Raw genomic sequence first — 26707 nt, forward strand, 5'->3', positions numbered from 1 at the left:
TCTCAGGGACCCTGGGAGCACAGTCCACCCATAAGGGCACATAAGCTCTCAACTTCTGGCAACCAACCCAACTTTGCATCGAGCTAGCCCATTTGGCTCCTATCATCAAAATGCAGCCAAAAGTCCCAGCTCTGGTCCCATTCCCCACATCCAGCCTTTCTGCAGCAGCCTCTCTCCTCTTTTCAGTATCCCCCGGCCTGGGGACAGGCCTCACCACACCAGGGACAAGCATCCCAGCCTTGGAAAACTAGTGTTTAGCTTCCAACGCTGAATGCTCCCTTGGCATCTATATGTTTCACAGGCGTTTCAAAATCAGTTTCTCCAAAACCAAAACCAAGCTTTTTCTTGAGACAGGATCTTGCTCTGTTGCCCAGGCTGGAGTGCAGTGGTGCGATCATAGCTCACTCACTGCAGCCTCAAATGTCTGGGCTCAAGCAGCCTCAGACTTCCTCCCACCTCAGCCTCCTGAGTAGCTGGGACTACAGGCATGTGTCACCAAGCCCCACTGATTTATTTTTCTTTTGCTAGAAACGGGGTCTCCCTATGTTGCCCAGGCTGGTCTTGAACTGCTGGGTGCAAGAGACTCTCCTGCCTTGGTCTCCCAAAGTGCTGGGATTATAGGCATCAGCCATGGTGCCTGGCCCAAAACCAAACTCTTGAGTGTTCCCCCAGCTCATTGTCCCTCTCCCACCTCACCCCAGGTGCTCCAGCCACACCTGAGGAGTCATGCCTGATTTCTTCGGTGGCCTCACTTCCCACAAACACCCCTCATGGAGAGCTGTCGTGGGCACTCCCCTTTGTCCAGCCACTGCTCCACCCATTGCTCCCACCAGGGTCCATGCCCATAATCCCTGGTCTGGACTGTGCAGGGCCTCTTCACTGGCGTTCTGACCTTCACTCTTTTTGTTTTTTTTAAGACAGAGTCTCACTCTGTTGCCCAGGCTAGAGTGAGTGCCGTGGCGTCAGCCTAGCTCACAGCAACCTCCAACTCCTGGGCTCAAGCAATCCTCCTGCCTCAGCCTCCCAAGTAGCTGGGACTACAGGCATGTGCCACCATGCCTGGCTAATTTTTCTATATATTTTTTGTTGGCCAATTAATTTCTTTCTATTTTTAGTAGAGATGGGGGTCTCACTCTTGCTCAGGCTGGTTTTGAACTCCTGACCTTGAGCGATCCTCCCGCCTCGGCCTCCCAGAGTGCTAGGATTACAGGCATGAGCCACCGCGCCCAGCCTCGACCTTCACTCTTAATCATGTCACTCCCCTGCTTAAAATCTTTCAGTGGCTCCCCGTTGCTCATATAATAAAATCCAAACTCTTGTAATAAAATCTCTGGCCTACAACAGCCCGTAGGATCTGGACCGTTCCTCTCATACCACTCTGCCCTGCTTGCTAGTGTCTTCACCTTGGCCTTCTGGCTGTCCCTTGACCCATTGAGCCCTTCTGTGCCTCAGGGTCTTTAACCATCCTGTCCCCTCTGTCTGGAACACATTCTCCCACTTCTCCATCACTGGCTCAGTCCCTTCTGGGGTCTGGAAGCTGAGATCTGTCTTCCCCAAGGCCTCTCATCCATGGGGTGCTCACTGCCTTCATTCCAGTGTCTGATTTACTTAGGCAGTCTTGCTCACTCCTTCATCTCTGGCCTCTTTCATCTCTGGAGCAATGCCTAGCACTTAGTAGGTGCTCAATAAGTATTTGCTGAGTGAATGAATTATGAGGTTGAATTATGAAGTTAATTGGCTCTTCCACTAGAGCATAGGTCTGTGGGTGACCCCCTTATTGGTTTTATCCCCAGTGCCTGGGCTTCAGGAAGGTTAAAAAGTTTATTTCACTCTGCTGTGAAGAGGTGGAGCCAGGATTCAAATCCAAGTCTATTTGACTTCAAAGTTCACACCCTGGGCCACAGCACACCCAGGGAAAAAAAGTCAAGTGTGTTTGGGGGTAAAAGAGGCTGGGCTGGTGAAAAACTGAAACAGAAATTAGAGTGGTTTCCCCAAATCCCCAGTCCTTTCTTTCCCATTCTGCCAGCTGATTCGGCCAGGGGAGGGGAGAAGTCAATTTCTTCTTCCAGAAGCCTTTGCAGAGCTGCAGAAGTGCGGTGTTTTGGCTGAGAGGTGGCCCCCCATCTGGCCCCATATTATCATTCCATCTTGACCTCAGAGGAAAGAAAGGGAAACCAACTATGCTGAGCACCCTTTCCACCCTCTCACCCCGGCCGTTATCTTGCTGAATCTGCACCATCTCTCATGAGAGAAGTATATTCTGAGCCTGATCTTACAGAAGAGGAAACCAAGCTCAGAGACCTTAAGTAACTAGCCTAAGGTCACACAGCTAGTAAGTGTCCCAGCTGAGATTTAACTCTGAGATGTGGACCCCAAATCTATGCATTTTTTCCATTACATCACACTTACCTCTGAGACTTACTGGATGTGTCCTCAGGGGCATCCTTCCCCAAAGGGTTGGCTCCAGCTGGGAAGGTGCCCCAGGAGTCCACTGGGACAGGGGCCAACCTGTAGTTTTTCAGGAGCAGAGGGCATACTCAATTCCTGGCATTCGAGGCTCTTTACAATCTGTGGGTACACTGTCTCCCCGCTGTCTCCCACAGGGCCCTTTACTCTCCCTGTCACTCCCTTGGGCCCCTGCATACTTATTTTGTGTTCTAAGACTTTGCCAGCATGTCTCACTTCCCCCTCCCTTCTGTCCACCTCAGCCTGACCCTTCAACTCCTACCTACGCTGGAGACTCTAGTCTCCTCCTCACCACTGCACCCCTTTCTGTGCCCCCATGCCTGAGCACAATGCCCACTCTGGAAGCTCAGAGCAGATCATCTCTTTGCTCCTCATTAACAATGATATAATAACAGCCTGTGCTTAACTAAGGGCTCACCACATGCCAGCCACTGCACACCAAGCACTCGAAACCTATTAACTCATTTCCTCCCCACAAAACCTTAAGAAGTTGGTGCTATTATATTCCCCATTTTGCCAAACGGGGAAACTAAAGCACAGAGAAGTTGGGTAACTTGCCCAAGGTCACAGATCTGACAACTTCATTGTTGCCTCCAGGCAGAAAATAAACTCCAAGAAACACCCACGGGGCTCTTTGGGGCTCTCTTGCCCCCCGGGCTTGCAGGAACCCACCTCCCACCACTCTCCCCCATCCGCACTGCCAGCTGCAGCCTGCTGAGCTATTTATAGATCCCAGAAGCCACCAAGCCTCTCAGACTCCCTCCCTTTGTGCATGCTGTCCCCTCTGCCTGGGTCCCAGCCCTGTGAAGCCTCCCCGTTAGCCCTCCCTTCTTTTCTGCTTCCTGTGACTTGTGCACCACCTCACCACTGCTATCACTTGTTCCTCTGCGACTGCCTGCGGGCCTGTCAGTCTACCCGCACCCGACTGAGAACTCCTGGACAGTGACGAGGTGGTCTTGCTAGTGCACCCCGCGCAGGGCCGCCGTGTCCTCAGAACCGGGAAACGTTTGCGAATGAATGAATGGATGAATGCTTATGGCTGCGAGAGAGGCCACGCGCCACCAGCAGCGCTGAGGAGAGGGCCCAGGCCCGGCCTCCGTCGCTCCTACAGCGGGGCAGCTGCGCCCACAGAAAGCCGGGCGGGAGCCCCAAGTCGGCCGGTCGCCCGCCGGGAGGGACCGCGGAGCCGGGCACGCGGGCGGGGCAGGGCGAGGGCGCGGACACACCCCCGCGGTGCCCCCGGCGCCCAGCAGGGGGCGCGCCCGCGGCCCCCGCCCCGCCGCGCGCCGGGCAGGCCCCCTCGCGCAGGCGCGCTGCCGCGGGCGGAGGATCCGGGCCGGGCTTCCTCTCTCCAGGCCTGCGAGCTTCCTCCCCGCGGAGCCCCGGGCGAGCCGAGGTTGGCTGCGCCGCCGAGCCCGCCGCCGCGCGCCCGCCGCCCACCGCGCCCCGCGCCCCGGGGGCCTGCCGGGGCGGGGTCCGAGCCGGGCGACCGCCGGGCCGCGCCGCCGCCGGCCAGTCCCGGCCCGCCGCCCTCCCGCCCTCCCGCCGTGGCCGCCGGAGCCTCCGGGCGTGGAGCGCGGGGCCCCGCAGCCCGGGTCGAGCGTCCGGGCGGCCCCTGGCAGCCGGCGCGGCGTTCCAGAGTCGAGCCCCGCTGGCGGCGGTTCGGAAGCGGAACTCTGCCGGGGCCGCGCCGGCTACATTGTTTCCTCCCCGACTCCCGCCCGCCCCTTCCCCCGCCTTTCTTCCCTCCCGACCCGGGCGCGCGGCCGTGCCTGCTGTCGGCCGGCCCTCCTCCCCTCTCCGCACCGCCCTCTCGGGGCGCACCCCGGGGACCCTGCGCCCCCACCCCGGCCGCATGGACCGTCCCGCAGGCCGCTGATGCCGCCCGCGGCGAGGTGGCCCGGACCGCAGCGCCACGAGAGGGGTGAGTGCCTGGCAGCCTCGGAGGAGGCGGGCGTCCGAGTGCCTCCTGAAGGGGAGGGGGTGGAGGTCGCATGTCCAGCCTCCGTTGCCGCCGCTGTCGCGTCCACTCCCATCCCCCACCTCGTTTACGCCCTCCTCCTCAAGTTCGGATTCTCCCAGGAGCCACTGTCAGACCTGAGGAGAAGGGCGCGCACGAGGGAGGTGCTCAGGTCATCCCGGGTCCTCCCCGTGGGGAGCATGGAGTAGGGGTGGCGGGAGGAGGAGGATCAGCAGGGGCTAGGGCGCTGGAGAGTCGCCTGGACTCGTGGGAATTTGCCCTTCCCTGCCCAGGGCCTCCCTGCAGATGCCCTGGCCTGCTTGGTTCTGACCCCTCCCTCCTTCCCCCACCGAGGCCCCTCTGGCTGCAGGCAAACCCAGGGCCCTGCTAAAAGCCCAGGTCCTGGGCCTGAGCCTGTCACCCCAGCACTCCTGGAAGAGCAAGCCTAAGCCAAGGGACCTCTGACCCTTGGATGGGAAACTGGGCAGGGGTTTGAACCTGGGTGAAGGTGACCCTGGGAATTAGCACCATGCTCCCACCTCCCAGCACGCTGGTCAGCGGGTTAGCACCGTTCTCCCAGGCTCCTCAGGGCTCAGGCCAGGTGTCAGGAAGGGGTGTGTCTGGCCACCAGATCTTTGGAGCTTAACTAGGGGTTCACTTCCCCGCCTATTTTGTGGACTAGGGAACTGAGGCTCAAAGGGGGGCATCACTACCCCGGGCCTCTGGTAGAGGTAGGCCAGCTGGCTGTCCTTTCATCCCCAGCTCTGCAGAGCTGGACTGCTGTGAGTGGAGGAAAACTAGGCAAGTGCCTTCACCCAGCAGGGATACAGGCTCCCAGCCTGGCCCAGGAGGGACACTGGGGTGAGCACGTGCTCCCCTGCAGAGGGCTGGAGGGAGGGAAAGGCTTCCAGCGCATCTCTGCCCCTCAGGCGGCATAGGCATTGCCCATGAGATTTTCCCTTGGTGCCTGAGGCAGGGCCCAGGAGCAGGGGATGTGGCAGTGTGTGGCACGGGGGTGGCTGTGTGGTGTGGCAGGAAGGCCTGGTCCTGGCCCCTGGCACTGAGTTGAAACAGCCTGATGGTCAGTCCTAACTCAGCCCTCCCCACACCTGTGGCTCAGCTGGCACAGGGGCAGCCAAGTTCAGAATATAAGTGGGATCAGGACGGGCAAGGTGGGAGCCCTGTCTCCATTGGCAGCACCCTACAGCCTTGGCATGGGAGCAGTATCAGATGGGGGACACCCAAGGGGCCTATTTCAGGCTCCTAGTGCCTTATGAGTGTGGTCACAGCAGGAACAGGGCAAAGGCAGCAGGGCTGAGACTGGGAGGGTCGTCTTACTCCCAGGAGAGCAGGCAGTTCCCTGGAGGATTCTGAGCCACGTCTGGGCCCCCTTGGAGCTGCTGGCAGTTTCATTCTCCTCGGCCCCATCCTTGATTTAAGATTTTTTTTCTGGTTGATGTGACATGCACAAGGAAGAGGACCCAGGTGTCCTGGCCCTGTGAGGCTCCCCTCACATAGCCCCACACCCAGCCCTAACTTCCTTCCAGTCTAAGGGGTGGGACTGGGGCCTGGCACGGTTGGTTGCTTTTTTACCAACTGAGCTGTGAGGGCACACACAGGGTCCCGGGCCTTTGTAGAAAGGAGTCTGGCTTCTGGCTAGCACGAGTGCAGGGGTGTGGTTTTTCTTATTTGGCGAGTTTGGTGCCATCCTCCCTCTCAGAAGTGGGTGTTCTCTGTGCACTGGGTCAGGGGCCAGGAAAGACCAGGAAATGTTCCCCTTCACCATTGCAGGGACACCAGACCCCAAAAGGCAGAGCCACACAGAGTAGCCCATGGAAAGGGGACAGAATTCAGCTTTCCCCAGACAAGTATAGGCAGGGGCTGAGGGCCCCGATCCACAGTGTGACGTGGCTGCCCTCAAAGGGGCAGCACTGCCCAGGTCAGTTCTGGGCTCCATCTTTTGAGGGATTTTGAGGCCTCAACATATGGGCCCCAAAGAACAGAGGGGTTGCATTTGGGAAAGAGATGGTAGAGATTCTCAGATGTGTGAGCGACTGTCCTGTATGGGAAAGGCCATCCCAATGGCAGAAGTGTCCCAGACATCTGGGCTAGAGCTGGTAAGCCGCTCAGTCCCAGGGAAGCGAATCTGAGCTCATTGTAAGGAAACTGTGTATGTACTAATTTTCTTGATTTAGAAAATAACAGAACAGCACTCTAGAAAATTTAGAAAATGAAACAAAAATCACCCACTATTTCTTTGGTAAGCAGTGACTGTGTTAGCATTTTGGAGTTCCCTGCCAGTCTTTTCTGATTTTTTTCCTTCCTGGCTGTTAGCGTGTGAGCTTGCCTGCCATGACACCTTTTTCATTGAAGCCTGTGTCCGTGGGCATTTGCTCACGGTGCTCCACAACCTAGGTGACTTTGCCTCTAGAAAACCATAGACTATTCCAAGCGGCGCTGCCTCAGCCCTCACCTGTACCCTTCACTACGGGTGTGCATCGTCTCCCCTCTGTCATTGTGGTTGTTACTATGGGCCCCAAAAGCAGCTGGGGTGTTGCAGAGACAGGTAACTTGGCACCTGACCGATACAAGTTCCAGGCTCAGCCATGCCACTTAGGCCAGGGGTGGAGGGACCTCGGACAAGTCACTGACCTTCTGAGCCTCCTATGTATAAATAACAGGATGGTGATTTCCTTCAGAGGCAGGTGTGAAAGTGCCTAGCACAACCCCTCTCCTGCGCTTACCCTTTATAATAGGGTTGGCACTGTTGAAGGAATGCCCACTGCGGGCTGCTTCGACATGTGGCGAAGACTTCTGAGCCATGAGCCGAGGTCAGCTGACCACTTACCCAGCAGAGAGATGGTCCCTGTTGAGGGAGCCCCTCTGAAACCCTCTGTCCTTGAGGTTCTGGGCTACTGTGGCCAGTGCCCTGCCCAGCCTCCCTGCCGTCCCTTCTCCTTATCGCCACGTGATTGGTTGGCCCAGAGCATGGGGCTGGCCCTGGGAATATGGGCTGCTGGTTGCTGTCCTGACCCCACCCATTCCTCTTCCGGTCTCCCAGCATCAGAGCTAAGTAGACAAGGCCTCTTCTCTGAGAGCCCAGCTGCCTCCCGCCTCCCAGCTTAGTCTAGGCCAGCCCAGCCCAGCATTTCCCCAGTGGAAATAGAGGCCTCCTTAGCCTGCCACTTGGGCAGGGAACCCATGCATCCTAGGGACAGCCATGCAAGCCACATACTCCCACCCTTTCCCAGTAGCCAATGAAGGGAAGAAAGCTGGGGGAGAAGGATTCTAGAGCCTTAGAGCCTCCCAGCTGGGAGTTAGAAGGGAACATAAAGGGTCCACAGAGTCACTGGGGAACTCTTGTGTGTTAGCACCCTCCTCCTTGGCAGGCATTCCCCAGGCCTAACCTGAGTGTGCACTGCTGTGACACGCCTTGCTTGCTCTTGTTACACGTCTGTGGAAACCAGAATAACTGGGAGTACCCTCCTGGAGCCACCCCTCGGGCAGTCAGAGGAAACCAGTCTCAGCTGGGCACCCGCTGGGCCTATGAGACCATAGCCCCAGATGACACTAGGGCGGCCCAAGACCAGCCTAGGCTGGGGGTCCTCCCCCCAGCTGGTCCATTCATTATAGAGGTCCCACAGGCATGTGACCTCAGACTCTGGCTGCCAGACTGTTGCCTATGGAGTGTCTCCTTCCTCCCTGGTCTTGGTGCAGGGGAAGTAGGCATTACAACTGCCCTCCTGTCCACAGCTTGGGCTGGGATGAGGTCACAGGGTGGAGTCCTCCCCAAGTTGCTGGCCTGGCTCTGGCGAGCACTTTGGGTGTTTCTCAGTTCCCCCCACCCTTAGCTGGGGACAAGATGGGTGGAGGAGCAGGCCACCCCCAAGCACGGCAGGGAGCACTGCCTCTCTTCCTCCCTTCCTCCTTCCCTCTGGGTCCCTTCATCCAGGGGCTGGAAATAGAATCTGCTAAGTAATGATTAAAGTCAAATTCAGACCTAAAAATAAAGAGCTGGGGAAGGAAGAGCTGGTGCTCCCGTTGTGGCTGAGGGGAGAAGCAAGCAGGGAGAGGCTGGTTTCATGTGGCTGAGCCCCTGTTTCCCGGTATCAGGGGTGCTCCACCAACTGAGGGGTGCTCTTTTGTCAGGCCTGATGTGGCCCACAGTGCTCATTAGTTATAAACTGCACTGATCAGGGCAGACTGGCAGGACCTGATAGAGAATCCCATTTTTCCACTGGAGAAACTGAGGCTCAAAAGGGAGAAGTGGTTTGTCCAGCAGCTATCTGGGAGCTTCCCTTAGCAGGCCCCTAGGGACTGGAGGGCCCCTGCAGCTCAGCCCGCCCTTTCTGCCTGCTCGGTTTCTCTTCCTGGTTTTGAGGTGCTGTGATGAGGGCAGCTTCTCATCACACACTAGCTGCGCACACCCTCCAACCGCAGCTTCCCTCCGCCTCCCCTTCCGTGGTCTGGGCCCAGAGTCGAAGGAACAAGCAGAAAAGAGGCTGCTTGGCCTGTTGGAAGCCTTAAGGATGGGTGAAAACCTAGTGTCCTCTGACCCCTGTCCACGCTGGCTGCTGCTTCTCAGCCCTGGTCAGTGGGCACCTGGTCCTTACTCAGCCTGGTCAGTGGGCACCTGGTCCTTACTCAGCCTGGTGCGTCTGCGGCCTCTGCTGCCAGGCTGCAGGGAGACAGGAGGGGAGGATGAAGAACAAACCCTGAGAGCTCCCCTGCTGGCCAGTGGAGGAGGCTTAGGGGAGGCCTGTGGTTCCAACTTCCTGATGGGGCTGCTGGGGATCTGTGTGGGCTGGAGCATCCCAGAGGGCTTCCCGGAGGGGAGGGACCTGTGAAACTCAAGCGACATTTGGAGAAAAGTCATGTTGAGGGTGAGGTTCTTTGGAGCTTCTACCCTCTCTGGGGCCTGCTAGCTGTTGCCGTGTGGCCCTGGACAAGCTCTTGGCCTCTGTGTGTGAGGCCAGGGTGTGCAGGCGAGTAAGAAATGGACACAGATGTGCCTCTGCTTCCGGAACAGAAGAGCCAAGCTCTGGGCAGACCCATCAGTGTCCCCGTCCGTCCACTTTCAGGGGTCATCTGTCTGCCTAAGGAAGGGTTGAAAGAAAGGTCTCCTGACCAATGTTCAGACAAATCTTTGCGCTCAAGTCCCCATTCTGCCCTGTTGGAAGCTGGGGGACCCCCTCAGAGCTTGTTTCCTCCTCTGTCAGAGATCAGCAGTACTTGCCTCATGGGGTGTTTTGAGGATTAAATAATGCTGGGCCCCAGACTGAGTTCTGTCAGCAGGCTCTAATTTCTGTGCTTTTGTGGGGTTTTTTTGACAGCCCATCCTGGTGGGGGAGTGTGTTGCTAACGCCCCCTTGTCCCCACGTGGGTAGCGAGCCTGTCTGTCCTTGTGTTGGCCCTATAGCTTTACCCTCTGAGCTGTGTGTTCCACAGGTCCCAGTTCTGAGTGGGGAGACCAGAAATCTGAGGTCAAAGTTCTAGGCAGCTCATGGGCCTCAGCCCTCGTCTCCCCACCTATGACGTGACTAGGAGACTTTGGGGTAAGGGACAAGGACACTTCATGACTTTCAAGAGGTTGTTAGAGGTTAGTGCTGAGAGGCCATATGTAAATGCAGGCAAATGAAGATGCAAAGAGGGGGCTAGGGGAGCAGAGGCCTGGGTTAGGGCCCTGGGGAGCCCTGAGTCCCCATTGCCCAGTGCAGGTAGGTAATTAGGCTCCTGAGCGGTAATTAGAAACCTTTCTGGGCCAGGAGAGACAGCCTCAAGCTGCAGCAGTGCCCCAGTGCCCGAGGAGTCTCCCCGGTAGCCTGCTCTAGCCCCAGCCCCCACCTCTCTCAAACCACTGGATGGGATTTCCGGTCCCACTGAGCCATGGGGGCAGGCTCAGTGAGTTGCTGTAATTTAGTTTTTAACATTGTTCAGCCATTATACCTGGCCCTCCCCCTAGATCAGGGGTGCTGAGGGCTGGAAGGAGCCCCGGGTGGAGTAGGGCAGCATACACTGGAGCCAGGCATTCTTCTAACCCTTCCTGGGACATCTGTGCAGTAGGGGTGCTGAGGGCTCACCTGCCCGGCCCCAGCGTCAGTGGGAGCCCTCCAGCCCAGTGTGTGGCTGGGGTGTCACAGACTGTCAGCCTGGGTGCCCTCTGCAAAACCAGGGTGGGGCTGGTTTTATTGCTGCCAAGCCAGCCCAACTGCGGGTGCATGCGTGCCGGGCCTCCCTAGGCGCCCTGCCCTTTTGGAGGGGCGTGCCCAATTCTGAAACTTATTTCTGCCCTCATCTGTACTATGACCTGGAGGCTGGGCTCAGAGCCTCCCTTGGCCTTCTTCAGCCTTAATTAACTCCCTCTGTGCCACAGTTCGGACTATTAATCCTGGCCTGCTCCAGCACACCCTTTTCCCAGGTATTTCCCCCCCGAAATCCTTCCAGCTCTGGTTCTCCTGCGCCTTCTTCCTGGAAGCCTTCCCAGGTGGCCCCATCTCCATCTCTTGAGGTCCTGAGCACACCAAGCCATGACTGACCATCCAGTAGCCAGAAGGACAGAAACCAGGTCTGCATTTTGTTGGGGTCCCCAGCACCTGGCCCTGGGCTAGGCACAGAGGAGAGGCTGATGAGTAGAGATCTTGGGTCCCCAAGGGCAGAACCTTCTAGGGCAGGGGTCCTCAAACTTTTTAAACAGGGAGCCAGTTCACTGCCCCTCAGACCATTGGAGGGCCAGACTGTAGTTAAAAGAAAAAAACTATGAACAAATTCCTATGCACACCACACATATCTTATTTTGAAGTAAAAAAACAAACAGGCAAAAACACCTGTGTGTGACCCGCGGACTGTAGTTTGAGGACGCCTGTAATCTAGGGCCTACCCTCATGTCCACCCTGGCCCGCCAAGCATGTCACCGGGCACACACAAAGGCTCCCAAAACAATGGCTCAAAGAACGAGAAGGCAGGATGGACCTAGCTGTTGCCTGTTGCTTCCAGTGGCTGCCACCAGAGGATCTAGCTGGGTCCTGTGGCAGGGCCAGAGTCTCTGGGGGCCATGGCCCCAAGTTCCCCCAGGTCTCTTGTGCACTTCCCTTTTCAGTGGGTATTTTTAGCTGGGTGTAAACAGTCACTGAACACTCCCACGCTCCATTAGACAGAAGAGTTTTGGTGAGGGGGGCAGGGCAAGAAGCCCCTTGACCTTGCCTGGCCCTTAGCACCTGCCTGGCTTTTGGAGGTCTACAGCTGTCTCCAGGGCAGGGAAACGTCAGCCTGAGAGTTTCTGGGCTCCCATTCCCCTTCATCACCCCTCCTTACCAGCCTGGGCTCCCAAGAAAGGCCTGCCTGAGGCTGCAGCCACTGACCTCAGTGCTTGGGCACAATGCCAGCCTGTTCCTGGGACCCCAGCACAAGGGCTGCTGGAAGCAGGGTTTGGGGCAGGAAGTCAGAATGGAGCACTGGTCCTGCCATATCCCAAGCCCCTATCCCCTAGCCCTGTGGGGGTAGGGTGACAGCTGCAGTCCCTTTGGGGTTAAATATAGTCTTAGTTATGGGACCTCAGTGTGGCACAGCCAGCCTGGCTTCCCCTTTGTGCGTTCATTCATTCGTTCATTCAGCACTTGCTTACTGCGCGGCCACTCTGGGCCCAGCCCATGCTGGGGACGCAGTGTGAGTCAGACCCTAGCTTTCCCCTGCAGAGCCCCCAGTCCACCCTAAACCACAGGCCACAGCCAGTGAGATTTCAGTGGAGCACAGGGGTGTGTGGGGCGCGGCAGGGCCAGGGTGGGGCCAGCAGCACAGCTGGGGACCCAAGAAAGTCTCCTGGCAAAGATGATTTACAAAAAGTTACTTATTTTCAATTTTATTTTTAGGGGGAAGGTAATAGATGCATGTGGTCAAAAAAAAAAAAAATTCCAAAAGGACAAAACAGCAAATACACAGTAAAGTTTCCCTTGAACTTGATCCCTTCCCATCCTAGAGGCAACCTCTGTTATTAGTTTCCTCTGTTGTTCCAAAGATAATCTAGGTATGTTTGAGTTTAGGGAATATATTGTATGTCTTTAAAAACACAAATTGTGGCCAGGCGCAGTGGCTCACGCCTGTAATCCTAGCACTCTGGGAGGCCGAGGCGGGAGGATCACTTGAGGTCAGGAGTTCGAAACCAGCCTGAGCAAGAGCGAGACTCCGTCTCTACTAAAAATAGAAAGAAATTAATTGGCCAACTAATATATATATATACACACACACATATATATAATTAGCTGGGGATGGTGGCGCAGCTACTTGGGAGGCTGAGGCAGCAGAATTGCTTGAGCCCAAGAGTTTGAGGTTGCTGTGAGCTAGGCTGACGCCACGGCACTCACTCTAGCCTGGGCAACAAAGCGAGACTCTTGTCTCAAAAAAAAAAAACACAACTTGTATACCAAGGCAGGAGGATATGTCAAGGTCAGAAGTTTGAGATCAGCCTAAACAAGAGTGAGACCCCCATCTCTACTAAAAAAGAAAAAGAAAAACTTAGCCAGACAACTGAAAACAGAAAAAATTAGCCGGCATGGTGGTGCATGCCTGTAGTCCCAGCTACTCAGGAGGCTGAGGCAGGAGGATCCATGAGCCAAGGAGTGTGAGGTTGCTGTGAGCTAGGCTGACACCACTGCACTCTAGTCCAAGCAAAAGAGCAAGGCTGTGTCTCAAAAAAAAAAAAAAAAAAACGAAAACACACAACTTGTAGTATGCCATAGATGATCTACACCTGGCTTTTTTCACAGCCTTTTATTGTGAGTGTTTGAAACCTACCAAAAAGTTGTAATAATAGTATAATGAATATTCATACATCCTTCACCCAGATTTACCAGTTCTTAAGATTTTTGCCACGTTTACTTTACCTCTTTTTTTATCTACACAAACTTATGTGTGCATGTATTTTTTTGCTAGTCTGAGTGTTAGTTGTAAGCATCATATCTTTTCACTCCCAAGAATGTTAGCATGTGTCTCTAATCTTAGTACCATGATCACCCTTAAGAAAACTGACTTTGTTTGTTTTGAGACAGTCTCACTCTGTTGCCAGGCTAGAGTGCCATGGTGTCAGCCTAGCTCATAGCAACCGCAGACTCCTGGGCTCAACTGATCCTCCTGCCTCAGCCTCCCAAGGAGCTGGGCCTAAAGGCATGCACCACCATGCCTGGCTAATTGTTTCTCTATAAATTTTTGATTGTTCAGCTAATTTCTTTCTTTTTTCTTTTTCTTTTCTTTTTTTTTTTTTTTTTTTTAGTGGAGACAGGGTTTCGTTCTTGCTCAGGCTGGTCTCAAACTCCTAACCTTGAGTGATCTTCCTGCCTCGGCCTCCCAGAGTGCTAGGATTACAGGCATGAGCCGCCATGCCTGGACAAGAAATTTGACTTTAAATCCATAATATTACCTATTATTTTCATTTTCTCAGTTGTTTCCAAATGGTTTCTGTCACTGGGTTTTCCCCCCCCCATCCAGAATCCAATTCAGGATTGTTCATTGAATCTTGTCATGTTTCTTTAGTGTCCTATTTAATCTCGAACATTCTCCAGGCTTTTTATTTTTGTGGGGTTTTTTTGTTTGTTTTTTTATGACAGTGACGTTAAGAATCTGTGCCAGCTGTTTTTTTGTTTTGGTTTTTTGTGCCAGTTGTTTTGTATTTGTCTGATTGCTTCTTCCTGGTTGGAGTCAGGTTAAACAGCTCTGGCAGGACTACCACACAGGTGGCGCCCTGTCCTCCTCAGTACCTTATAGCAGGAGGCACTTAGGGCTGCCCGCTGGTGAGGCCTAATTTGGTCACTTGGCTGAGGAGGTGTTCACCCAATCTCCCTGTGGTACAGGGACCCTTTCCTCTTTTTATTTATTTATTTATTTATTTATTTATTTATTTTTTGAGACAGTCTCACTCTGTTGTCCCGGCTAGATTGCAATGGCATCATCACAGCTCACAGCAACTTCAAACTCCTGGGCTCAAGTGATCCTCCTTCCTCAGCTTCCCGAGTATCTGGGACTACAGGCATGCACCACCATGCCAGGGTAATTTTTTGTATATATATTTTTAGTTGGTCAATTAATTTATTTCTATTTTTAGTAAAGACGGGGTCTCACTCAGGCTGGTTTCGAACTCCTGACCTTGAGGGATCCTCCTACCTTGGCCTCCCAGAGTGCTAGGATTATAGGCGTGAGCCACCGCGCCTGGCCTCTGCTGTGGTTTTTAAGGCATGTGTGCAACAGAAGTGGTTCCTTAGCTGCCCCCCCCAAGACCGAGTGGAAGTTCCTTGGGTGGAGAACGGGGAGAGAGCAGGGGAGGTGATGGCAAGGCAGGGAGATGGGCAAGGCACAGGTGTCCTGGGAACAGCAGGTGGGAACAGGCCTGGCTGGCGTGCTGGAAGTCAACAAATCCCAGAAATGTTAAGTGACCTTCCCAAGGTCACAAGGCGAGTTGGTGGCAGAGCCGCGCACAGGACTCAGAGCCCCGACGCCCAGGACAGTGTTCCCGCAGCGCTCCGTAGCCTGGCCTGGCCTCGCGTTCGGAGGACCTGGGGAGGACCCCTCTGCCTGGCTCAGGCTGCGTCGTGGAGGCCCAAGTTCGCAGTAGCCCTTCCAGTCACTCACTGTGGGCCTCTGACCTGGCAGGGAGGGTATGTCCTCCTGGGGATGTCGGAAAGAGGGGCTCCAGTCTAGGTGCTGGCTGGGAGGCTGCTGAGCCATCATGGGCTGTGACCTCAGCAGGGAGGAGCTGTCCAAGAGGTCAACAGCGCCAGCTTGCAGGGTTTCTGTGGGCAGCGTTCCTGGGGCTGAGAGCTGCAACTCCAGTGCTCAGGGCAGCCCTCAGAGCCGAGAGTTATCGCCAACCCATTGCACAAGTGGGGGAGCTGGGGCCCAAGGTCATTGCCAGTAGAGTACAGGTGATGAGTCTAACTCCTCTCTCCACTTTCCGGATCCTCTGAGGCCATCAAAGGCTGGCTCCTTGAGGCAGTCTTCTCTGACCACTCTTGGTCCTGTCCCTTCTGAGCTATGCCATCTGTGCCCCTCATGGCTGCTTCTCTCCCCTCCTTCCTCTTTCTCTCTTTCTCACTGTCTGCTGGGCTGGTGTGGTCCCAGCCGTATAGCAGCTGCGGGGCACTAAGTGCCCAGGAGGCACCAGGGGTGAGGGAGGACTGTCTGAGTAGCCCAGGAGCCTGACACCTGAGCAGCCCTGGATGCTCATTGAGATGTGACCCTAGGTGAGGCCGCCTTTCCCCTCTGGGCCTCATTTGGGGTCCTTGTCTGCAAAATGGGGATAATGATAGCCCCTCTGTCTCTCAGAGTTGTTACAGGGTTTAATGAGCCTTAATGTGCCAAGGACAGGGCCTGGTATGGAACAAGTGCCCAGGAAACAGGGTCTGGTATTATTTTTATTATCACTATCACGGCAGTGGGGAGGCGGGCAGGCCAGGAGGGAGTGTTTGCAAACTGACAGCTGGAAGGGTGACTAACATGCTGCAGCCTCCGCGCCCTCCTGTGGCGGCAGCGAGTTTGGAAGGAGGGGGAGGCGTGGGGTGTGGAGCTAGCAGGGCTCTACTCAGAGGGGCCTGGCCAACCACAGTGGGACCCCAGTTTAAGCTCTGGGCTGTCACCTCCTCGCTAGCTGTGTGACATCAGGCAAGTCGTCCAACCACGGGAGCCTTGGTCTCTGCTGCTATAAAATAGGCGCAACAAGAGTTCACAGGCCCCGCCATGGCGTGCGGTTCTCGGAGGCGCTGGGGTGGTTCCCCGACTCACGGTGGCTCAGTCTCGTGAATGTTGAGGGGAGGTTTCCAGGCTCATCTTCCTTGGGCCTCATTGTCCCTGCCTAGACCATGAGGGTTGATGCGCTGGCCTCGGGACAGGGAGGGGCACACCAGACACTTCCAGGTTCGGGGTTTCATTCCATCCTCCATGGCTACTTGTAGGGAATCCCTGTCCCCCTTTCAGGGTGAGGAATGGGTTGAGTCACACCCCAGGTTGAACACTTAGCAGACCCAGGCGTTAAGCCCAGGTCTGCCTGGCTGTAGAACCACGTGTGAGGTCTGGAAGTGGCGGTTTTCCCGGCCTCCCCTCCCCAGCTCCTTCTGCTCTCTCAGATCACACGCTCTCCCCCGATGAAGCCCTGGGCCCCAGAATGAAACCCTGATTCCTCACACTGGCACCAGAAGCCCCTGCTGCCTGCCCGGCTGCTGCCAGGCCCGCTTGCAGCCATCTCCTGAGCAAGGTGCTCAGGGTGGGCTCTGGAGCCCCAGCGGGGCAGAGTCTGTGCCCCCCCTTCCCTCCGTTTCTCACGCTGCGCCTGTCTCCTGCCCCGACACCTCTGCTCAGGCTGCCGTACCAAGCTGCGGGCTTCCCTGGCCCACCTCTGCCTTCCTGCGCCCTCAGTGTTCAGGGCTCAGCCCAGCACTGCATCTGGCAGGCCTGCCCGAGCTCTGCAGGCCTTGCTCACTTCACAGCCCCGGCACCTGCACGTACAGTGTCTTCTCCCACTGCCTGGCCGTGGGGAGGGGAGGGCGGCGTTGTGTGTGACCATCAGCCTGGCCCCAGACATCCATCCTGTCAAATGAGCCTGGTCGTGAGGCTCGTAGAGGAGCTTCTCTCCTAACATACTGTGGCCACGGAGAAGCCACTGGCCCTGTTGAGGCCTCTGTTCCCTACCTGTAGAAAGGAACAGTAACCCTCTGCTTCCTGAGACAGGTCCAGGGGCTCTGGGGGCTGGTGCTATAGTGTGTGTGCAGACAAGGTTGTGTTGCTGCTCTTGGGTCATGGGGTTGGCTGGGATGGCTTTTATGGGGAGTCGTATTTATTGAGATAAATACATAGTTGACCCTTGAACAATGAACTCAGAAATCCACATATAACTTTTGAATCCCAAAATCTTAACCATTAATAATCTGTTGACTCAAAGCCTTACCAATAACATAAACAGTTGATCAATACATACTTTGTATGTTATATGTATTATATACTGTATTCTTATAATAAAGTAAGCTGGAGAAAAGAAAATCATAACAACTGGGTGTGGTGGCTCACACCTGTAATCTTAGCACTCTGGAAGGCCAAAGTGAGCAGATGGCTTGAGCTCAGGAGTTTGAGACCAGCCTGAGCAAGAGCAAGACCCCTGTCTCTACCAAAAATAGAAAAAAAATTAGCCAGGTGTGGCAGCTCGCACCTATAGTCCCAGTTACTTGGGAGACTGAGGCAAGATGATAGCTTGAGTCCAGGAGTTTGAGGTTGCAGTGAGCTATTATGATGCCACTGCACTCCACCCAGGGTGACAGAGCCAGATTCTGTCTCCAAAAAAAAAAGTAAAGAAAATCATAAGGCTAGGTGGAGCCGCTCATGCCTATAATCTTAGCACTTTGGGAGGCCAAGGAAGGAGAATCACTTGAGGCCTGGAGTTTGAGACCAGGCGGGATAATATAGCAAGACCCTGTTTCTACAAAAAATGTAAAAATTAGCCAGGCGTGGTGGTACACACCTGTCATCCTAGCTACTCAGGAAGCTGAGCCAGGATTGCTTTAGCCTGGGAATTTGAGGCTGTGGTGAGCTATGATGGCACCCCTGCACTCCAGCCCAGGCAACAGGGCAAGACTCTCTCTCTAAAAAAGAGTCTGGACGTGGTGGCTCATGCCTGTAATCCTAGCACTTTGGAGGGCCAAGGTGGGAGAGTTCCTTAAGGTCAGGAGACTATGATGAACAACAGCGAGACCCCGTCTCTACAAAAAATAGAAAAACTAGCTGGGTGTGCTGGTGCGTGCCTGTAATCTCGGCTACTGGGGAGGCTGAGGCAGGAGGATCACTTGAGCCCAGAAGTTGGACTTTGCAGTGAGCTATGATGATGCCACTGCACTCTAGCCCAGGCAACAGAGTGAGACCTTGTCTCAAAAAAAAAAAAAAAGAAAAGAAAAAAATCATAAGAGAAAATATATTCACTATTCATTAGGTGGAAGTGGATCATCATAAAGGCCCTCATTCTTGTCTTTATGTTGAGTAGGCTGAGGGAGAGGAGGCAGAGGAGTGGAAGAGGTGCTCAGATTCTAATCCCGGCACCTCCACTTTATAGCTGTGTGACCTCACGCAGGTCCCTTAACTGCTCTGAACCTTGGTTTCCTGGTCTACAAAATGGCGATGATCTACCTCCCTGAGGTGCTCTCTCAGGTAGAAGAGGTGGAGGAAGTGGAAGGGGAAACAGGCACATTCGATGTACCTTTTATTGTAAAAAAAAAAAAAAAAAAAAGGCCGGGTGCGGTGGCTCACGCCTGTAACCCTAGCACTCTGGGAGGCTGAGGCGGGCGGATTGCTCGAGATCAGGAGTTCGAAACCAGCCTGAGCAAGAGCGAGACCCCGTCTCTACTATAAATAGAAAGAAATTAATTGGCCAACTAATATATATATAGAAAAAATTAGCTGGGCATGGTGGCGCATGCCTGTAGTCCCAGCTACTCGGGAGGCTGAGGCAGGAGGATCGCTTGAGCCCAGGAGTTTGAGGTTGCTGTGAGCTAGGCTGACGCCACGGCACTCACTCTAGCCTGCGCAACAAAGTGAGACTGTCTCAAAAAAAAAAAAAAAAAAAGTCCACGTGTAAGTGGGCCTGCGCACCTTACACTCATGTTATTCAAGGGTCAACTGTACACCAAAAGGCTGCCGCTCATTAGGGTGTAGCTCAGTGAATTGTCACAGAAGGAACCCAGAAGTATGAGCTTTTCCGTGTCTGGCTCCTTGGTTAATACCATGTTTAGAAATTCATCGGGGTTATTTCACAGCTGCGGTTTATCTGGTTTATCCATGTTTGCTGCTGCACGGTATTCCATTTTGTGAATATACCACCGTTTATGCATTTTCCTCTCGATGGGCTTCTGGGCAGCTCCCAGTTTGAGGTTTTTTGGTTTGTTTGTTTTTTGAGACAGAGTCTCGCTTTGTTGCCCAGGCTAGAGTGAGTGCCGTGGCATCAGCCTAGCTCACAGCAACCTCAAACTCTTGGGCTCAAACGATCCTCCTGCCTCAGCCTCCCGAGTAGCTGGGACTACAGGCATGCGCCACCATGCCCGGCTAATATATTAGTTGGCCAATTAATTTCTTTCTATTTATAGTAGAGACGGGGTCTCACTCTTGCTCAGGCTGGTTTCGAACTCCTGACCTTGAGCAATCCGCCCGCCTAGGCCTCCCAGAGAGCTAGGATTACAGGCGTGAGCCACCGCGCCCGGCCCCAGTTTGAGGTTTGTTGCAGATCGTGCTGCCGTCAGCCCCTGCGCCCGTCTTCATGGGTGCGTGCTGTGTCCCTTGCGTGTGCACTAGGATTGAGACCGGTGTATACCTAGAGATGCTGCCAAGCCCGGGTTTTGTAGGCGAAGGACCTGAGGGCCCACAGAGCATGAGCGACCTTCCCAGGTCGCAAGGCACCTTCAGAGCTGCCCCGGCCAGGCCGGCGGACCGGGAAGCCAGCACCCAGCCCGGGGCTGCCAGGCAGGGGCTCTAGGGCTGCCGACCCCCCCTGACCCTGTGCTTCTCTCAGTCATTCTGTTGGGCCTCGAAGGCTCCCTGTGGGCTTAAGGATGGTGGCCTCTCTGTCCCGGGGGTCCTCGGTCCTTATGCTCCTCTTCTACCCAGTGCTCTGAGCCTGCCAGGGCTGGAGAGGGCGGCCCTTGCCTTGAGTCCTAGCTCAGAAAGCTCTTGGTGCCTGTTCACACTCCTCAGGGAAGGGGCTAGAGCGCAGTGATGGGGAGCGTCTCCTCACACCCCCAACCTTCGCCCCCCTCCCCGCAGCTCTAATGGTACCAAGTGACAAGTGGGCTTTCCTGTGACACGGGGACGCCAGAGCTGAGAAGATGTCAGCAATACAGGTACCGTGGGGGTCTGGGCCCACTAGCACCCGCCACCCCCAGAGGAGAGCACGTGGGGATGGGTCAGCCCACCCCCTTTCCCCGAGCCCTGTCCCAGCCCAGATTTTGACTAGAGAAAGATTTGCACGCATACCGTCAGACACAGGGCGGGGGTCGGAGGAATCTCAGCTCCAAGGCACCCAGAGTTCTCGGGGGAGGGGTGCCTCACCCAGGCTGCACCCACCCACCCGTCTTCTGCCCTGTAGGCTGCCTGGCCATCCGGTACAGAATGCATTGCCAAGTACAACTTCCACGGCACCGCGGAGCAGGACCTGCCCTTCTGCAAAGGAGATGTGCTCACCATTGTGGCTGTCACCAAGGTAAGTTGAGGACCTTATATTCCCACCCGCCCTCCCACCTATGGGGCTTGCCTCTGGGGCGAGGTCCCCCTGCAGGGGAGACCAGGCCTGAGAGTGCGTCTGGGCTGTCCTCTGCCTAGGACCCCAACTGGTACAAAGCCAAGAACAAGGTGGGCCGTGAAGGCATCATCCCAGCCAACTACGTGCAGAAGCGGGAAGGTGTGAAGGCGGGTACCAAACTCAGCCTCATGCCGTGAGTACCGGCAGAGGGTCGGGGAGAAAAGGGGAAGAGGCCCTGTCCTCCCTGGAACAGCATCAGAGGAAAGCAGGCAGGCCAGAGTAGGGGCTGCAGTGTAGACGAGGGCTTCCAGAGCAGGGCAGGGCGTGCATGCTTCCTCACGGTCATGGAAGGAAGAGGACAGGGGCGGGGGACAGGGAGCAGGAGTGGAGGCCCCGGATGCCTGAGCCAGTGGGAACCATGGGAAGGTGCCGAACAGAGGGAGCATCTTCAGAAAGGGGAGCCTTGCCGATGCATGGAGGAGGCTGGCAGGAGGCACCAGGGTCTGTACCCTTGGGCCACCATGACCTCTGGCTGGCCATCCCTCAGCTGGTTCCACGGCAAGATCACACGGGAGCAGGCCGAGCGGCTTCTGTACCCACCAGAGACGGGCCTGTTCCTGGTGCGGGAGAGCACCAACTACCCTGGGGACTACACGCTGTGCGTGAGCTGCGAGGGCAAGGTGGAGCACTACCGCATCATGTACCACTCCAGCAAGCTCAGCATCGACGAGGAGGTGTACTTCGAGAACCTCATGCAGCTGGTGGAGGTGAGCCGAGAGGGCGCCTGGCAGATGGCCTCACCCCCCATGCTCACACACTCCCGACCCCACAGGGGCGTGTCGTACAGCCTCCGTGAGCCCTCGTTTCTTTGCACCTCGATAGAGTACCTGTTGTATGCCAGGGTTGACCTCCAACCCCACAGCGCCACCACAGGAGGTAGCATTATCGCCATTTTGTAGACCAGGAAACCAAGGTTCAGAGCAGTTAAGGGACCTGCATGAGGTCACACAGCTATAAAGTGGAGGTGCCGGGAGTAGAATCTGGGTCTGTCTGATCCCAGAACTAACTTTCCTCCAGCCAGTCAGGGACCTTCACGCCCAGATGCGTGCAGGTAAACATGAGCCCTGCACCCGTATCACCAGGGCCGCCCAGGCTCCTGCGGCTTCCAAGGCCACCTCTGCCAGCCCTGGCCAGGCCTTACCTGGCATCTGATAGCCCCGGGTGGCCTCCCAGATGTCTCCTTGCTCTCATCTTCCCCTGCTGGCCTGGCTTAGCCTGCGGCAGGGGAGTGTGGGGGTCTTGGGCTCATCTGGCTAGAGATTGGTGTCAGCACTGAGTCAGGGGTTGCCCTCTGCATTAGGACACTGGTGACTCCCAAAGTGGTAGCGACAGCTGAGTGTGCAGCAGCTGGGTGTGGGGTGACATGGGAAATGGGCCCTGTGCCAAGAGTCTTCCCTTAACCCCTGCCCTGCCAGAGATGGGGAGCCCTCCCTACTCAAAGGGGCTCCTGGCCTGGCGGGCCCAGCCTCTGCTGCCCTCCTGTGGTCAGACCTGGGCAGTGCATGTGAGCCGATCGACACTGGGGTGCGGTGGGGGCTGGCTCTGAGTGCCCTGCCCCCACCCCCAGCACTACACCTCAGACGCAGATGGACTCTGTACTCGCCTCATCAAACCAAAGGTCATGGAGGGCACCGTGGCGGCCCAGGATGAATTCTACCGCAGTGAGTGCACCCCGCCCCACACCTTTGCCCACATCCCTCCTCCTACCCGGGCCTCCCGGCACTGCCCCATCCTGGAGGCTCTGGAGACCTCCTAGGAAGCCCACACACTTGACAGTCCAGCCCACCTCTGCCGTCCCTTTGGTGACCCCCAGCCCGACCTCCACACCTCTCGGTGGCCCCCATAGGTGGCTGGGCACTGAACATGAAGGAACTGAAGCTGCTGCAGACCATCGGGAAGGGGGAGTTTGGAGGTGAGCGGAGGGCCGGGCGCCCGGGAGGCCAAGGGCAGCGGGGAGTCCAGGGAACAGCCCCACCTCTCTCCCCCAGACGTGATGCTAGGCGACTACCGGGGGAACAAAGTCGCCGTCAAGTGCATTAAGAACGACGCCACCGCCCAGGCCTTCCTGGCTGAAGCGTCGGTCATGACGTGAGTTGGGACGGGGGCGGGTGGGAGGCTGCCCCAGGCAGGAGGCTGGGCAGGCTGTGACGCCACTGTCCCATCTCAGGCAGCTTCGGCACAGCAACCTGGTGCAGCTCCTGGGCGTGATCGTGGAGGAGAAGGGCGGGCTCTACATCGTCACGGAGTACATGGCCAAGGTGAGTGCTGGCCCAGGGTTGGCCCCGTGCCACGCTGAACACGGGCTGAGGCCTTCCAGCTGCCCCAGACCCCCCTGTTCCCCTGGGCCCTGACCCCACAGTCCCTGTCCCAACTGAGCTTTGAGGTCGCCAAGGGCTCCGCTCTTATCCTGGTTCACCATTTATTCACCATGACCTTGGATGGGCCACGTCAGCTCTGCCAGCCTCAGTTTCATGTCCAAGAAATGGAGACAGAGACAAAATCTACGTCAGATTGTGGGCGTGAGAAGCAGTAATGCACAAACGGTCCCAGGCAGTGTGCAGGGGCGACGTCCCGACCCTCCCTGCTCCCTCCCCATCCTCTCCCCTCCCTTGGGTGGCCATTCACCCACCCGCCAGCCCGCTGTTTCAGGGGCTGCAGGGCGAGTCTGACCTATGGCCTGGCCGGTCTGTCTGTCCTGCCCCCAGGGGAGCCTGGTGGATTATCTGCGGTCTCGGGGCCGGTCAGTGCTGGGCGGAGACTGTCTCCTCAAGTTCTCACTGTGAGTGAAGCAGCCCCGGGCTGGGTGGGATTTGAAGGGTTCCCTGCCCACTGTGGGAGCCCCAGGCCAAGGGGACATGTGACTGGTCTGCCCCCAGAGACGTCTGCGAGGCCATGGAATACCTCGAGGGCAACAACTTCGTGCACCGGGACCTGGCCGCCCGCAACGTGCTGGTCTCTGAGGACAACGTGGCCAAGGTCAGCGACTTTGGCCTCACCAAGGAGGCCTCCAGCACCCAGGACACAGGCAAACTGCCGGTCAAGTGGACAGCCCCTGAGGCCCTGAGAGAGAAGGTGGGGCTGGCCTCCCTGGGGCCTGAGCAGTGGTGGGCAGGCTCCCGGGTCACTCCCGCCCCAGATTCACAAGCGGGCTCTGACGCTGCTGCTCCCATCCACCTGACAGAAATTCTCCACCAAGTCTGATGTGTGGAGTTTCGGAATCCTCCTCTGGGAGATCTACTCCTTCGGGCGCGTGCCTTACCCAAGAATCGTGAGTGTGGGAGCGGGCCCGCTGGGGCGTGGGGCACGGGAGTGCCGGCAGGGTCTGAGCACTGGAAGCCTCGGGCCTTCCCTGGGGAGCTCTCAGGCCACTCCTGCGCAGGGGTCCCCTCTGGGGCCAGGCCCTGCACTGAGTCCTGCCACCCCTGCCCACAGCCCTTGAAGGACGTCGTCCCTCGGGTGGAGAAGGGCTACAAGATGGACGCCCCTGACGGCTGCCCGCCCGCAGTCTACGAGGTCATGAAGAACTGCTGGCACCTGGACGCCGCCACGCGGCCCTCCTTCCTGCAGCTCCGCGAGCAGCTCGAGCGCATCAGAACCCACGAGCTGCACCTGTGACCGCCGGCCCCTGCCCAGGTCGTGGCCTGCGAGGACTGAGCCTGGAAGATCATGGGCCTGGCGCCCTGCCTGCTGGGCCTGAGCCTGGACTGTGCCCAGCGGACTGGCGGGCTCCCTCTGTCCCGGCCTGCGCCCTCCGGCCCCTTCTCTCACAGACCCCACGCTGGGCTTGGGGAGCCCACCGAGGGGCCGGACGGGCCGGAGAGTGGGAGGCAGTGCCACCAGGTCGGGCCTCCCCAGCCTCTCATCGCTCGCCTTCTTAGAGTTTTATTCCTTTCCTTTTTTGAGATTTTTTTCCGTGTGTTATTTTTTATTATTTTTCAAGATAAGGAGAAAGAAAGTACCCAGCAAATGGGCATTTTACAAGAAGTACGAATCTTATTTTTCCTGTCCTGCCCATGAGGGTTGGGGGATCCCTTGCCCAGCCTCGTTCCCCATTCCATGTTTCGTGTCCCGTGCCGCCTCGGTCGCCCGTGTTTGCGCTTGACCATGTTGCACTGTTTGCATGCGCCCGAGGCAGACGTCTGTCAGGGGCTTGGACTTCATGTGCCGCTGCCACCGCCCCCCTGCCTTGTGAGACGGAATCGTAATAAACCACCCCATGAGGACACTGCCGTCCTGCCTCGGGGCTCCCTCCGCCGAGCCCACCTGTCCTGCCCCGCCGCCCCCCGCCATCTCGTCCATCCCCTGTCTCTGTGAGTGGGGCTGGGTGGGGAGCATGGCCGGGAGATGTAGCCGCCGCTTTGTGTCAGCTGCACGAGCGAGTGTCCTGTGTCTGCCCGTGGGGGGATGCTCACCACCACCGCCCGCCCTGTGCCCTGTCCAGCTGCTGCCCGGCCTGGCGCTGGGCCCCATCCAAAGGGTGCTGCCGGGGCTCCAGCCGCCTCTTCTGCTGTGTCGTTCAAGCCCTCAGCACAGGGAGGGTCGGAGCCGAGGATTGGAGGGCCCGGGCCTGACCAGATGGGGATGGGGTTCTAGTTGGGCCCCTGTCCAAGAGTGAGAAAAGGCCATGGTGGGCCTGGGAGCTGGGTGGGGTGCCCCTGCAGGCCACAAGATACATGCTGTGCCTTGGGAGGGTGCACGAAGGAGGAGGCTCTGAGCTTCTGGTGGTTCTCACGTTTCACTCAGGATGTGACAGCTCTGCCCCGTCCCCACCCCTGCCACGTGCCAAGCCTTGTGCCTTGCTGGACTTTGCATGGGAGCGAGGAGACCCAGGTGCTTTCCAGTGGGGGAAGGCACAGATGGGGAATGTGGGCCTGCCATGGGATCTTCTCTCCCTCACTCCGGTTGTCCAGGGGCAGTGGTCAGTACAGACCCCTAAAGGTGGAGTGTCATTCACTGACACGAGCAGGTGAGGGGTTCCCCTTGTCCAGTTGACCCTTCCTCTCCAGCCAGCAGGACCTGAAATCCAGGGCGTTCTGACTCTAGAGTGTGCAGGTGTCTGCCTCAGCCCCACCGCGGGTCCACCCACCATTGCCTCTGACCCGGCCCCGGGCAATAGCCTCCTTGCCTCCAGGCCATCCTCTGCACGCTGCCCGACAGACCTTTCTAAACATAGATTATTCATTCAACAAGAAATATTTGAGTACCTGCTCTGTGCTAGGACTGGGTTCAGTGGTGAGCAGAATAGACCCTGTGAAGTTCACGGTTGGCCAGACACAGACAACGACACACTGAGTACTATAAAAGAGATAGGGGACAGGCTGGACGCGGTGGCTCACGCCTGTAATCCTAGCACTCTGGGAGGCCGAGGCGGGTGTATTGCACAAGGTCAGGAGTTCGAAACCAGCCTGAGCAAGAGTGAGACTCTGTCTCTACTATAAATAGAAAGAAATTAATTGGCCAACTAATATATATATATATATATATATATATATATATATAATTAGCCGGGCATGGTGGCACATGCCTGTAGTCCCAGCTACTCGGGAGGCTAAGGCAGAAGGATCGCTTGAGCCCAGGAGTTTGAGGTTGCTGTGAGCTAGGCTGACACTACAGCACTCACTCTAGCCTGGGCAACAAAGCAAGACTCGCCTGTCTCAAAAAAAAAAAGATGGGGGACAGGTGCATGAGCTCATGCCTATAATCCTAGCACTCTGGGAGGCCGAGGCAGGAGGATCGCTCAAGGTCAGGAGTTCGAAACCAGCCTGAACAAGAGCAAGACCCCCGTCTCTACTAAAAATTGAAAGAAATTAGCTGGCCAACTAAAAATATATAGAAAAAATTAGCCAGGCATAGTGGTGCATGTCCGGCTACTCGGGAGGCTAAGGCAGAAGGATTGCTTGAGCCCAGGAGATTGAGGTTGCTGTGAGCTAGGCTGACACCACGGCACTCACTCTAGCCCGGGCAACAGAGCG

General features: G+C 56.6%; 1 protein-coding gene across 3 annotated transcripts; it reads left to right on the forward strand.

The window, feature by feature from the left end:
* The first annotated feature begins 3349 nt into the window (after positions 1–3349).
* CSK (C-terminal Src kinase) lies at positions 3350–24965 on the forward strand. 3 transcript variants are annotated; one of them, XM_076004552.1, is made up of 13 exons: positions 3350–3416; positions 20201–20277; positions 20523–20636; positions 20756–20868; positions 21223–21442; positions 22303–22396; positions 22582–22647; positions 22724–22823; positions 22903–22993; positions 23441–23514; positions 23612–23807; positions 23917–24003; positions 24168–24965. In XM_076004552.1, the coding sequence occupies exons 2-13, from the start codon at positions 20263–20265 to the stop codon at positions 24348–24350; spliced, it is 1353 nt and encodes a 450-aa protein (XP_075860667.1). In that variant the 5' UTR covers positions 3350–3416; positions 20201–20262; the 3' UTR covers positions 24351–24965. The 3 variants fall into 3 exon arrangements, with proteins under 3 accessions (XP_075860667.1, XP_012590930.1, XP_075860668.1); XM_012735476.3 differs by lacking the exon at positions 3350–3416 and adding an exon at positions 3794–4390; XM_076004553.1 differs by lacking the exon at positions 3350–3416 and adding an exon at positions 14440–14461.
* Positions 24966–26707: the final 1742 nt, after the last annotated feature.

This window comes from Microcebus murinus, chromosome 6, assembly GCF_040939455.1.
Source record: "Microcebus murinus isolate Inina chromosome 6, M.murinus_Inina_mat1.0, whole genome shotgun sequence".
Lineage (NCBI taxonomy): Eukaryota > Metazoa > Chordata > Mammalia > Primates > Cheirogaleidae > Microcebus > Microcebus murinus.